The sequence below is a fragment of the Lycorma delicatula genome, chromosome 6 (assembly GCF_047948215.1).
Source record: "Lycorma delicatula isolate Av1 chromosome 6, ASM4794821v1, whole genome shotgun sequence".
Taxonomy (NCBI): domain Eukaryota; kingdom Metazoa; phylum Arthropoda; class Insecta; order Hemiptera; family Fulgoridae; genus Lycorma; species Lycorma delicatula.
The window spans coordinates 90970832-90984912 of record NC_134460.1 but is presented as its reverse complement, the minus strand read 5'-3'; the positions used below and the strand labels follow the sequence as shown (position 1 = coordinate 90984912).

At 30.6% G+C, this 14081-nt stretch overlaps 1 protein-coding gene across 1 annotated transcript in view; it reads left to right on the top strand.

The window, feature by feature from the left end:
• LOC142326900 (uncharacterized) overlaps positions 1–12804 on the top strand; it is a 38087-nt gene extending 25283 nt beyond the window's left edge. The window contains exons 7-10 of the mRNA XM_075369632.1: positions 2231–2378; positions 4070–4274; positions 10399–10595; positions 11720–12804. Of these exons, the coding sequence (XP_075225747.1) occupies positions 2231–2378; positions 4070–4274; positions 10399–10595; positions 11720–12804 (1635 nt within the window). The remainder of the gene's footprint in view (positions 1–2230; positions 2379–4069; positions 4275–10398; positions 10596–11719) is intronic.
• Positions 12805–14081: the final 1277 nt, after the last annotated feature.

The window sequence follows — 14081 nt, the reverse complement described above, 5'->3', positions numbered from 1 at the left end:
AAATCTGTCAATGTCTATATCCAAAAAATAACAATTTAACCACCATACACTGTAACAGAAAAACCTAAAAAAACTAATGCTAGTAGTTGACTTTTGCAGGATCCTGCATCATCAATCAGTACACAATTCTACAGAGTGGCCAGGAAGTCACTGTACCCCCTAAAGTTAGAACTAAAAATTTATAATTGAAAAATGTGATATAATAATGAATTATTTTATTTACTCACTTGATACGTAGTATTAATTTTAATGATCCAGTGGGTCTGTGTGTTCACCCTCATGTTGCATACACAGTTCTATACCTTGCCATGTCTTCTGTGACATGCGATGGAGCATTTTTGATGTAACATTACAGAAGGTGTCCTTCACAGCATCATGTAATTCTTCATTTGTGGTGTAGCAACATGGAGATACATATGCCTTGATAATTCCATATAATGAATTGTCTGATGTGATGAGATCAGGATTTTGTGGTGGTCATGATAACAGAGCTGGTGAGGCTGGAGTACCATGGCCAGTCCATTGTCCTGGAAATTTTTCATCAAGAATGCGCAGACTGATAGAGCAAAATGTGCAGGTACTCCATTCTGCTGCACATATACTCATTCCATGAGATCCTTCTCATGAAACTCTGGTATTAACCATGCCTCCAACATCTCAAAATAAGTTTGTGTATTCACTGGTTCGTCTTAAGTTCGTCAACTCTGTCATGTAATAACAATTTCCATTCCCTCAAAATAACACATTTCTGGCATGCGAATTGCGATAAATTGCACATTCATCAGTAAAAAGCACCTTTCCACGGTGCACTACAGCAGGGAACTTTTCTAATAAAGCTGGGCAAGATGCAGCGCAACATTCCATGTCTGCATCTGACAATTTATTGATGAACATCAGAAGAAGAGGCCTAACTTTCAAGTTTTTTTCATATGGTATTGCATTGTCATCTGCAGTATATGAAGTTCAGCTGATCGTTTACGAGTTGATTTCATATGAGATTGTTTAATGGAAACTGCAACAGCAGCACATGTTTCTAACTGTGGTTTAACTTTTGTCCTTTCCACAGCCCTTCTAATTCAAATTCATGTTTTTCTGAAGCCAACATTGTTACTTTTCGTGGTGGCTGCTTATTAAAGCGTTGCCGAAACATATCACTAATTAACTTCAGTGTTTGATTCATATGTTGTCATTCATGAACCCATTCACTTGTCACTAACTGCTCCTCAATGCTGTAACTACTCATGTCAGCCATTTTAGAACAACTGTCTTTTACTCAGAGTGTGTGACGTTGTAAAAAACTGTTGTCAACCAACCCCAACAAAAATACTGTATGTTCTGAACACATATCGTAACTCATATTTTTCATTAACTTTAGGGCTACGCTGACTTCCGGCCATCCTGTATAATTGTATCAGACAAATAACAAATATGAATAAATACATAACAAAAACTTAAAAATTTAGAAAACACACTAATAACCAGAAAATTTATAATAACAACACAACTCCACTGCCATTACTGGAATGATGTAAATTTAAAACATCTTCTAATACAATCTGGTGGTTCACCAATTCATATTTTTATTTAAATTTATTAATATAATAAACATCAACCTTTGGTCAAACATACCCAGATTAGAAGAATATTTATTTAAGTCATCAAAGTAAAGTTAGAACTTTTAATTATGTTATCCATTTTTTTGATAATTTGGGGAATTTTGTAGCCTCGTCAGATTTTAACTTGATGTGAAAGCAATTCAAAAAACATAATAAATTATTTAAGAGTTTATTTATGTAAATATTAAACTCATCTTAAATGGTGACTCACGTAGCATACAGAAGAGATCTATCTAATTTCATTATTATTTTTGTCAACCCCTATTTTGTTAGATACTGGGTAAAAATAATTTTTTAAATACTGACATGACTTTTGGTCACATAATGCTCATACTATTACATGAACATTATTTATTCATGTATAAAATTTTTCACCAGTTTGGGGATAATATCACCTTGAATCATCTTTAATGAAATGGTGATTGTGAACTTTTACTGTGTGAACATGTAGTTGATTTTTTTTTTTTAATTATAAGTACATCTCATTATTATTTGAATAACACTGAAATTAGTTTACTTGCTACACTATAAGTAATTAGTATTCACAATCTTCATTTTCTTTTGCAGTAAAGCTAATTACATTTATGTCATTAAATCTTTGTTTTTTCTTTTAGTTCTTTCTGAGACTTAATTATTTAGAAATGCACAGGACATATGGATGTGCTGCTAATCCTCATCGAACTAGACCTCTTTGTGATTATTGTGGTCGAAAATTTTGCCAACCTCAAAAATTAAAAATACATATTAAAAGAATGCACAGTGGTAAGAATTGTGTTTTGATTAAATTTTAATATCTGCTATAGTTATACATGTGAGTTTTATTATAATTGTACCATGGCTGCTGCAGCCACTACGTTCTGATTCATAGTATGTATTACAAAAGGAAAGTTGGTTTTTGAAAAGGTGTATATGAACCACTTGAGTTTTAAACCGCATTACAACTTATCAAAATTAGAGAAAATTGTACATGAAAAACTTTTTTGTGTTATCTGTTAAGCAGTAAAGATTTTATGTTCTCAGTTGTACAAGCTTAGTATTCTTTTTCTAATTTTTAAGAGAATATTAAAAAAAGTTTAGTTTTTAATTATATTTATTAACAGAAATTTATCTTTTGATTTATTTTTAAAGATAAGTTTCAATTTCGCAGCCAATTCTTTTTTTTAAATTGCTACCATGGCTGTTAATAAAGATAGATATTTTTTGCATTAGCCACATATTTTAATACTCTGAATAAATACATACTTTCATAGTTAATATTTACAACAGACTAGAAAAAGGATTGAGAAAAAATAACTTCTTTTAAAATAGACAGAAAAGTTTCCTTCTGTTTGGAAGGAATGCAATTAATTCAAAATTCAGAAAAGTCGGATAGTGTTACTTATATTACATTAAGCAACTTTTCCCATCTCTAACAGAGAGCTCATATATCCTAACTGTTTTAAATTAAATTGTACTTCTTTATTTTCACCAGTAGAACATATCCTGAAATTTTGTTATTTTCTTCATGAGTTGTTTATATAATATAATAATAATATTATTAATTATTTATAGGTTTATAATTTAATTAAAATCCTTTGTTTTATTTTAATGTGACATTTAATTGGTTCCCAAAGAAGACAAATACATACTGCTATTTGTATTAACAAAGACAAAAATTGAAACCAAATGTTTTAAAATTTTGTTTTAAATTTATGCTACAGATTAGTTTTATTCTTTTATTAAAAATAAAATACTATGCAAAAGTATAATTTAAAATTTAATGACATTCTAAGTAAACTGTCAAAGCATTTGAGATCAAAAATAGTTCCATATGTAAAATCAATAGATAAATAAAGGATAAGAGTGTGAATGAAGATATATACAATATATTTTATAGTGCATGTATAGTATCTATTATAAAAAAGTATAATCTATATAAAAACCTTTTATGGACTCAGAAATTTCCAGTTTCATTGGATTAAAATCTTGAATTAGCCAAACAATATTTCTGGTCCATCATATGTCATTTCATTGTCCACCAAAAATACAAAATCAGTTACACGTTGATACAGTTAAAAAATGAATAATAAAGATAATAAATAACCTTTTTAAAAATAAATTTATTAAGATCCATTGAAATATTAAGTTTAAAATAATAAATATAAATAATAATAATAACAAAATGTACTAATAATAAGGATAGTAGTATTAAATAGTAGTAGTAGTATTAAATAGGGATAGTAGTATTAAACTTTATGTGCTTTGTAAATTGAATTTTTTTAAAAATAAAATAGCATTATTACCATAAAAATCCAACAATATAGGAGTACAATTTAAAATGTTCCATTCCTGTCTATTAATTAAATTGGATCATATTGTAGTCTTTTCTTGTTTAATTGTATAATACCTTAAAGTTAAGTCATGATTTTTAAATAGCATTATTATTATTATTATTATTATTATTACATTTACAGAGATATCTGAAGTTTTAAGAGAGTTCCAATGTAAACGTTGTATGAAAGTATTAGGTTCTAGAGCAGCACTTCAACGTCATATTAAAGAAGTACATCATAAAGCTATGCTTGGCTCCTGTACTTGTGAAAAATGTGGAAAGATGTTTCAAAACAAATCTAATCTTAAAATACATATGTTAACTCATTCTGGAATAAAACCTTTTAAGTAAGTGTTAAATTACTTTTATTCTTTAAAAATTACATTAATGTAGATATAACCTACAGATGCTATCTACTTCCAAGGAATTCAACAGATAAAACAAATTTTAAAAAGGAATTTTGAAAAAACATTTCATAAAATTTGAAGTTAAATTTAAGATTTCAGTCATAAAATTTGAGTCATAAATTTATTATTAATCCATGATGTATATTTTACTTGCTTCCTTAATTAATAAATTTCAGTAATAACTTGTAAATCAATATTTATAAATCATACCTAGCAGTATTTTAATAATTTATTTAAAATGTTTATGAGTTTACTTGTGGTAATGTTGCAATTTGATAACATACATCATGCACACTATACACAAAACTATACTTTATTTCTCTTTATTTTAATTGTCTATAAATAATAAATTTGATTTACTTCAATCTTATATGATTTTTTGTCCTTTTTTGGTTTTAAGGTTATACAACAGTTTTTTTTCTTAGTCATTCAAATTCATCAATAATCTTCCTTCTGTTATATGATATTTAATAATTCTATAATTACCAACATTTTGTCTCTCATTTTTGGAACAGCCATCCTGTTCCAATAACTAAAAAAAAAAATGTACTGACATGTAAAAAAAAAAGGTACCAAATATTATTTGGCATCCTCAGATTCTACAAAAAAAACTCCTGTAAAATGGCTCTGCTTGTTACTGTCCTACTGTGCACCTATGTATCAGTTATAGATCTATATTTAATGTATTTTTCTCAGTTTTACAATACATTTAGTTTTCAAATAAATACTAGTTTTATTAAACTAGTGTGCAACCCTGCTGTCACGTGCTGCACTGTGTGAACTTTGAATTACCACTAATTGTACAGATATTCAGAATTCTATACCTATAAACTACAACTGCACATAAGCAATGGCAATTAAAATAAATGTTTTAGATATGTATTTATAGTAACACTTTCAAAATCTTGTTTTGCACATTTTTTCAGTAGGTATTTTTTTCTAGGATCCCATGCGAAATTGAGAAACATTATACAAGAAACATTGCTTCACAACAAAAAGGGGCAAATTAACTTATTGCTTTTTGCTATCTGCCTAGTCTGTATAAAGTACCTAGGTTAAGAGCCATCGGCCAGAATTGTTTTCTTGTAATGTAATAAATGACACTGTACTGTCAGTTCCAGTAGTGAACAGAATGAAGATTGCTCTTTTAGGGCTGAATGTCTTCTGCCATTTTGATATCCATTCTTTGATAATACTTGGCAACATTTATTAAGCTCAGTGAAGAATACAATGGAAAAGTAATTCACTCCTCTCTTTCTCTTGTGTACCTAACATGGGATTCTGTTGAAAATGGCCATGACTCATTTGTAGAAGTGGCTTGTCAGATCAGCTATAATCGTTACAATTGTCACATTTAATACACTTTTTCTATGATTTGAATACACTTTTAATAAAAGCAAGTTAGTGTATTTATGTTTCTTATCAAATAATTTTTTTAAAAATTAATATCCATACATTTTTATTTTTTTTCATATTGAAAATGATTTTTAATATGACCTTTAGTACTGTACTGTTTTGTGTAATTCAGATTGATTTGAGACTGTGTTTATTACAATCCTTATAACTTAATAATATTTAACAAAAAACAGACTATAAAAAAATAAAAATTTCCTTCAACGAACTTTTACTTTTTGTTTAAAAATCCTTTCTTAGGTATAAAACATCATTATTTAATCAAATTAAATGTAACATTAGTAATTAAGATTATTATTATTTTTTAAGTTATGTTGTCCAATGTATATTACATGGACATATTGTTATAATTAGTAATGTTATAGAATAATTTTCCAAATGATATCTTCACATTTGTCTTAGTTTTTGTTTTATTATTTAGTTAATAAGCTATATATAGGAATGTAGACATATGTTTTTTTTTATTTTGTAGATTAATGTTTTTTATTGCTGTAATCTTTTAAATTACTTGATATTTATAATTAAAAATTTATATAATAAATATAAATCTGAATTTTTAAATATTTTTTATAGTTTAGTTTTGTTTTTCTATGTTAAATGTTTGTAGTATCATAAATATGTAATATATTTGATAACAGACTGAAATATTTTTTGAATATACTCAAAAATAACTAGAATTTCTTTTGTTTTATGTATATACTTTTTTTTTACAAAAAACCTTTAATCCCCTTCAAAATATTCTTCATCATAGCTAATACATTTGTTCAATCTTTTATTCCATTGTTTAAAACATTTTTTAAATTCATCTGTTGTGAATTTTGTGTGCCCAGTAGATCTCACGCAGAGCTAAATCAAGTAAATAAGAGGGATGGGGCAAGGGAGTCATGCTAATTTTTTTGTTAAAAATTGGCGCACCAAGAGAGCTGTGTGAGCAGGTGCATTGTTGGTGGAAAAACCAGTTACCCTTCTGCGACAAATCATGCCTTTTTTTGTAGCAAAATGTTAAGAATTTTCTCAGAACCTCCAATTAGAAACTCTGATTAACAATCTGACCTGGTGTGGAACGAATTCTAAATGCACCACCATATTGAAAAAACAAATGAGCATTGTCTTTATGTTTGACTTCACTTGGGAGCTATTTTTGGGCAAGGCGACATTATAGTCTTCCATAGGCTCTATTATTGTTTGTTTTTGGGCTCATAACAGTCGCACCATGATTGTCACCAGTAATGATCTTGGAAAAGAAATCTGTTTGGGACTGTTCTTTCAAAGCACTGCATGCTTTTAAGTGACTTGTTTTTTACTGAGCAATCAGGAGCCGCAGCACAAACTTTGCAGTCAACTCTTGTCTTCCCAAAATCTTCCAATAAAATTCACTGAACAGATCTCCAAGTTACTCTAAACAACTTCTCAGTATCTTCACTGGTTTGTCATCAATCTTCAGCTCAATTTTGAAAATTTTTTTTGACATTTTTGTTCGTTAAGGAAGTTAAAAAACATCCAGAATAAGACTGGTCATCAATCGACATTTCATCTTCCCAGCCATGCACTGTACATTAAAGTCCACCATGACAAAAAAAAAAGAAGCAAGTGAAACTTTTTTCACAAAAAAATTCACAGAGGTCAGACATAGTCTTCCCAGATGACATCACTTGGTAGAATGACAAAAAAGGAACAAAAACAACCTTTTGCCTCGAAAATATTATCGCTAGTAACGCACCCAATAACAGTATTAACCTCTCTCCTCACTGCGGCCCATCTATCACAATATCTCCATAAATCTCCACCATATCGCAATCTCCACAGTAGAGGCATTCATGTGACCTCCTCCTCTTCCTGTTTTACAGATATTTACTTGTTAAAACAACCATGGCCACACATAAACTGGGTCAGTTCATAGGAAAGTTCCTCGAGCCCTCTTGCCAGCCATGGTTGTATCTGTGGGATGAGCCTCCTTGTCCAGGCCCCCTTCTGCGCTGCAACCCATCTCGCCTGCCACTTCCCTAGTGTTTCCCTCCTTGTCTGACTCTTCAACACCCCGAACAACCTTGCCACCACCACCTCTGCTACGAGATCCAACAGTGGCATGGCCACTATGACCAGTACCACCTCCGTTGAAACTGTCCTGTACACCTGAGCCACTCCTAATGCCAACGGCCTTTGAAAGGTGAGCAGCCAATCCACACCACTTGTTTTGAAAGGGCTCTACTCTAGGCTGGGGCTGTGTACAGGATCACGGATCTCGCTATTGACCCCATACTCTCGTCATGGATGAGCTCAGTCTGCCTATCCTAGCCATTAATATTGTCACTGCAGACACAGTCTTGGCTCCTTTAGTAATGGCCTCAATGATGTGGGGATGAAACGATCGCTTATCGTCAAGCCAGATTCCGAGGTACTTCACTTCAGGCGCAGGGAAAATCTCAGCGCCTTCTACTGTGAGCCTTATCTGCCGAAGTCACTGCCTTCCCAACATAATCAGCTGGATTTCTCACCAGCAAGACGGAGATGCCTCTCCAACAACCATGCATGTACCATCTGAATTGCTGTGTCCCCCCTGGCCATAATCTCCTCCTCCAATCTAGTTGTGATGACCAGGGATCGATCGTCGGCAAATGCAGTGGGAGATACTCTCTCTGGGAAGAGAGGGTATCAGTCTAAGAAGCCCATCATATGCAACACCCCAAAGTAATGTCCCAATGACTGATCTATGGTTCTCCCAGCAAAATAGTCTTGCACCAAACATACTAGATACAGGCTCACACCCCCTCTTAAGCTCCTGGAGAACCCACCTGAATAGCAATGAGTTGAACCCATTTGTCACATCCAGCAGGACTACTGCCGGGATCCACTAGCCGCCTCATCACTCCGTGATGTGCCCCTTGCGAAAACCAAACTTAAATTCGCTGAGCCCCTCGCCACCTACTATATTCTGGTTCAGCCGATCCGCCACCAACTGCTCAAAGAGCTTAGCTTCACTACTAAGAAGGCACACGGGCCTGTAACCAGTGGGATCTGCTCCCCTTCCACTCTTCCCTAGCAGCACCAAACTTCTGGTCTTCCAACTTAACAGGAGCACCCCATCCAACAGAGCCTTGTTAAACACTGACAGAACCTTGTCCGGCAACACCATTGCCATCGCCACAACTACCTCAGCCAGATGCATTCAGGATCTGGAAGTCCTGTAATGTTCCTTTTAATCTTCTTGTACAGGACTCCAATGTCCTGTAGATCCATGATGGTCAAAACAATAAAATTTACTGCTGCACTTAACATAATTTAATTTTTGTTTTATGTAGAAAAAGAGAAGAATAAAATGTACAAATATGACTAATTTCTTTGGTCCAGTTTTTCTTTAAAAATGACTGCCATATGTCGATAATTGGGGAGGAAGAATTCATTCACTTCCCTCTATGTTGTATTTATCTTAAATTTCAATAAGCTTTTAACTCTTCAATAGTCTGGAACTCTGTTTATTTCTTTTCCTGAGACACTTTAGTTGATATTGAACTTCATCTTCAGTTTATATCTTTCAAAAGAATTTATTTTTTAATATTTATAGTATTATCCAAAAAGAATTTCAATTGTTTTTTAATGGATCTATTTTTTCCATTGAAATTGTTGATTTCAGTTAGGCTTTACATGTAGTTTTATTTCTAGATTTGTTAAACAAAGATAAAACCAAAACTGAAAAAAAAATCACTTTTCTCTGCTCAGATGTAATACTGGAAGTATTTTGTACAAAATTTTAAATTATCATTTTTTTCAGGTTGAAGCATGCAGTTTATTATCTTTCCTAGGACTTGTTTAATATACTTATTAAAATACAAATACAAATAGTTATGTTTACTCCATTATCTTGAATAGATTTCAAAAAAGTAGGCAGCTCTCAGTTTGATTATTATGTTTATTTTATTTTTTTAAAGCTTACATACAATCTAATTTATTAACTTCGGAAATTCCATTTTTATTTTTGAAGGAATGATGCAGATGAAATTATTACAGCAGATGAAATAATGAATTATAATTCTTTAGTTACCCCTGTGGCAACAAAAGAAAATATAAATAATCATAATTTAAAATTAGATTTTAGTGATAATATTGATAATAATAAAATTAATAGCAATTAAAGTGAGTAAAAAATGGGAGAAGAACATTCAAATAATTTATTTGAATTTAGTGATCGATCCTAAAGAAAATAATGAACCAGTATCAATGATATTTCGGCACTGTAAACCCGGGTTTTTTCTGTTGATAGTTCTGGTGATGTAATGAGTTTTTCATAACATTTACAAAGATTTTTTTTTAAATAGCATATTTTCTTATTGTTGGGAGTTTTTTTGAAGGCTTAGCCACCTTTACATTTTTTTAAAAAAAGAAATTTTAATAAAGAAATAATAATTAATGTAAACAATAAAATTATTTTTTTAAATTTTAATATTTTGAAGTCAAATTTATGGGTATTATTACATCTTTATTTCTAATGCATTTTTAAAGACAATCTTATTTTTCTATTTTTACTTTTTCAGTTTGTTTTATTAATTTATATAACTAAGGAGTATAACTAGTGAGTGATCCCATTTCAAAATATGCAAATGTTTTATTTCTTCTTTGGTAATATAATATCAAAATTTTATTCTTCTGATTTCAGGTGTCAACAAGAAGGTTGTACTGCAGCATTTACAACAAAACAGTGCCTACAATTTCATTATAAAAAGGTCCATGGCTTTACTGATAACAGAATGCCTAGAATTGAACGTTCTGTTGCTTATACATTTGATGCTTATGCAGGTGAAATACGTCCTAGCAGTGTTGATAGTAACTATTCCAGTTCAGCTAGCAATACAGGTAAAATAAATGTTTTTTTTCTATTTTAACAACCTTCCACTTGCTCTTGATTTAGTAATTTTTGTTTGTATAAATGAACTTGTTCTTCTAGTTCACTTAGCATTTTTTAATGGTAGATAAAATTTAAGATTTTTTTATTTTCTTGTCCTGGATTAGTGATTTCACCAGTACTGCCACTATACACCACTCTGAACACATTGTTGCTCACTGCATAGAAAAGTACTTTCATTAACAGCAAGTAGCGAAAATTTTGTTTGTTGATGGTACCTAATAATTCAACATGTGCTTCATTTGTCATGAGCATAATCACCATTAGAGTTTCCTGGTAAATGACCTAAAAAATTGCCTGTAAAAATCCTTTCTAGTAATATCTTTCCCCAAGCCTTTACTCCTGCACAATTGTCAACTTGGATTAAAAATGTAGAACCTTATGTGAATGAATGATAATTTTCTGTATTATCAAGAAAAGCTACTAGTTTTCTCAGTAAATGCAAGACAGTTGCCTTAATATTTTCAATATTACTCTAGTTACTGATTCTAACCAAGAATGAATGATTCTAACCAAGAGGTTTTGTATTCTGTGCAAAGGATATGACCTGAATTTCTGGCCTGTAGACTAATTGTGTTTGGCAGGTGTGGTTCCACAGTGATAAATGCTGAAATGAGCAATTACAAATAACAGAATTACTGTTTTTCTTCAAGGCTTAAATAATTAATGTACAATGATGCTACATCTCTTTTGAAACTACTCTGAGCTGCAAAATAGTGTAGAACTCAATCCTGTGTGTGCATTGCCTTATTGTCCTACCAAATGCATTTCACTATCATCCATTTTATACAGTACATCTGTTTTTACACTTGAAAGAATTTTATAAATATTCATAAATAAGTTCATGATTGTGATTGTTATTAAATTTTTATTTGATATAATGCGATTTTAACTTTGATTTATTTTTCATTAGGTAATGCAAGGAATGATGCAGATGAAATTATTACAGCAGAAGAAAGAATGAATTATAATTCTTTGGTTACCCCTGTGGCATTAACAGAAGATATAAATAATCATAATTTAAAATTAGGTTTTAGTGATAATATTGATAATAGTAATAATAATAAATTAATAGCAAGTAAAGCGAGTAAAAAATGGATGGGAGAAGAACGTTCAAATGATTTATTTGAATTCAGTGATGATCCTAAAGAAAATGGAGGTAACTTCAGAAATAATGAACCGGTATCAATGATATTTCGGCATTGTAAACCTGAATCTTCTAATGCAAGTCTTTTAGTTGAAGCAGCGTTAGATGCAGCTGAAAGAGATATTGAAATGTCTTGTAATCCAGTAAAATTGCCTTCACCTGTTCGTATTAGTAAGGTATCAGCATCTGACAGTTTATATCCTATTATGCAAAATAATCCAAATCATTTGTCTCCTGATAGAGATATTATGAAACCGATTACACCTAATCCTCCTGACTATCCGATACATACAATCCAAGATATTAATCCATCCAGTCATTTATCTGTACATCCTCCATTAGACTCAACAGTTTATCCATCAACTATTTCACCAACGCCACGCCATCCTGGTTATGGTGTTATTTTTCCAGAAAGAACACCTCATTATGAGCTTCGTCTTTCACCTACAGCTGCACAAATAGATACATTCCATTTACATCCAGATGATAATAGATATGATTTACACCATAGAAGATTAGATATAGATTGTTCAAGTGATGATGGTGAAGGTGTACAAAATCTAAGTTTGGGGTTAAAAAATAAATCTTTACAATTAGATTTATCATCTACATCATCTTCATATAAATATGATCATAATATTGAAGATCATGGAAATAATTTTATTGAATCATCTTTAGAAGGTCTTGATATGTCTCGTTCAAGTATATATCATCATTCAAGTTTTGTTTCAATGACTTCACACCGGTATCCGCATACAGTATATGATCAACGTACAACATACGCTCACTCTGATGTGCTTAGAGTTGTTAATTTAACTCACAGCGTTGATTTATCATTACCTCGTAATAATCATCTTACAATACCACCTCCTACAAATCAATCTATTATTGAACCGATCCGTGTTATTTCACCACCTCCTGGTTATCAGAATTATCCATTATCACAATCACCATATCTTTCAACAACCAGAACTTCACATTCTCCAACTTATCATCATTATCCTAGTTATTAATTGTTCTCTGAATTTATATATTTCTTAAAAAGAGTACATATTTATAATTATGGGAAATGTTAACAGATAAGTGAACTGAGATTATGATGTTGTACACTTGTAATAGGCATATTTAAACACATTATTCTGTGCAGAAAGAGTTAAAATAGCATTATTATTTTTTGAATGGTCACTTTATTGAAAATCAAATCAAATAAAACTCCTAAATACTAATTTCTGAGATATTCTTAAGAATTAATTTTTTATATTATGAAAATAGAAAATTGAAAACTATTAATGAATTTTTGAAAATTGAAAACACAGTAATGGAAACAGATGAAAAATATTGTATCTTTTATATGTAATTTTACCTAAATTATGTTTTTCCGCTAAACATATTTGGCTGCTTCCTATTTTTTTTTTTTTTTTGGCTCTGAAGGTTAGTTTTCATGAAATTCAGTAAAACTTGTTTTGCAGCAGATCTACCTGTTGTAGAAATCTCTTTAGCAATACTTTTTAAGTAAATGATTGTCTACTATTGTATTACCTGTGATCATAAGAAGAACTTTTTATCTTTGTGTGTTGGGAAAGGAAGTTTGCATCCTTTCAAAGACATAGATTTTTTTTTAATTTCTGATTTTTCCATAAATTTACACTCTGAAACATGTGTTATTGCCATGTCAATCAATTTCATAACCTTTCAGAAAAAAATTATTCAGAATTTTATAGATTACACATCCTTGATGTTTTTTTTTTTTTCACTGTACAGTCAGGAAACCCTTCTTCCCATAATTGAATCTTAACATATGTAGCATATGATTTTGTGTGATACAATAAAGCTGAAAATGTGATTTATTATTTTTAATCTGCAAAAAAGTCTGACATCTATAATAATTTACATAGGATGAAGATTGATATACCAAGTAGTTAAAATGTTTTTATTTTGACAAAACTTTACCATCTAGATTAGAAACTAGTTTATGCTCTGATAAAGTTGTTCTACAGTAAATTTTATTAGAATGTTATATATGACAATAGTGAGCTCCATTTACTGAACACTGCAAAAACATGTTTGAATGGTCATTCTTTGGTAATAACTTCCTGAAAATTACTACTTAACTTGATTATTGCAAATACAAATAAAAAGCTTTTTATGCCTTTATTTACGGTACTTCTTGCTGTTTGATATATCATTTTATAGAGTGATACAACTCGCCCAGTTTATTTTACCATTAATGTTATAGTTAGTACGATAATTTTATAATCATTATCATATAACTTTTAATTAATATATTCTT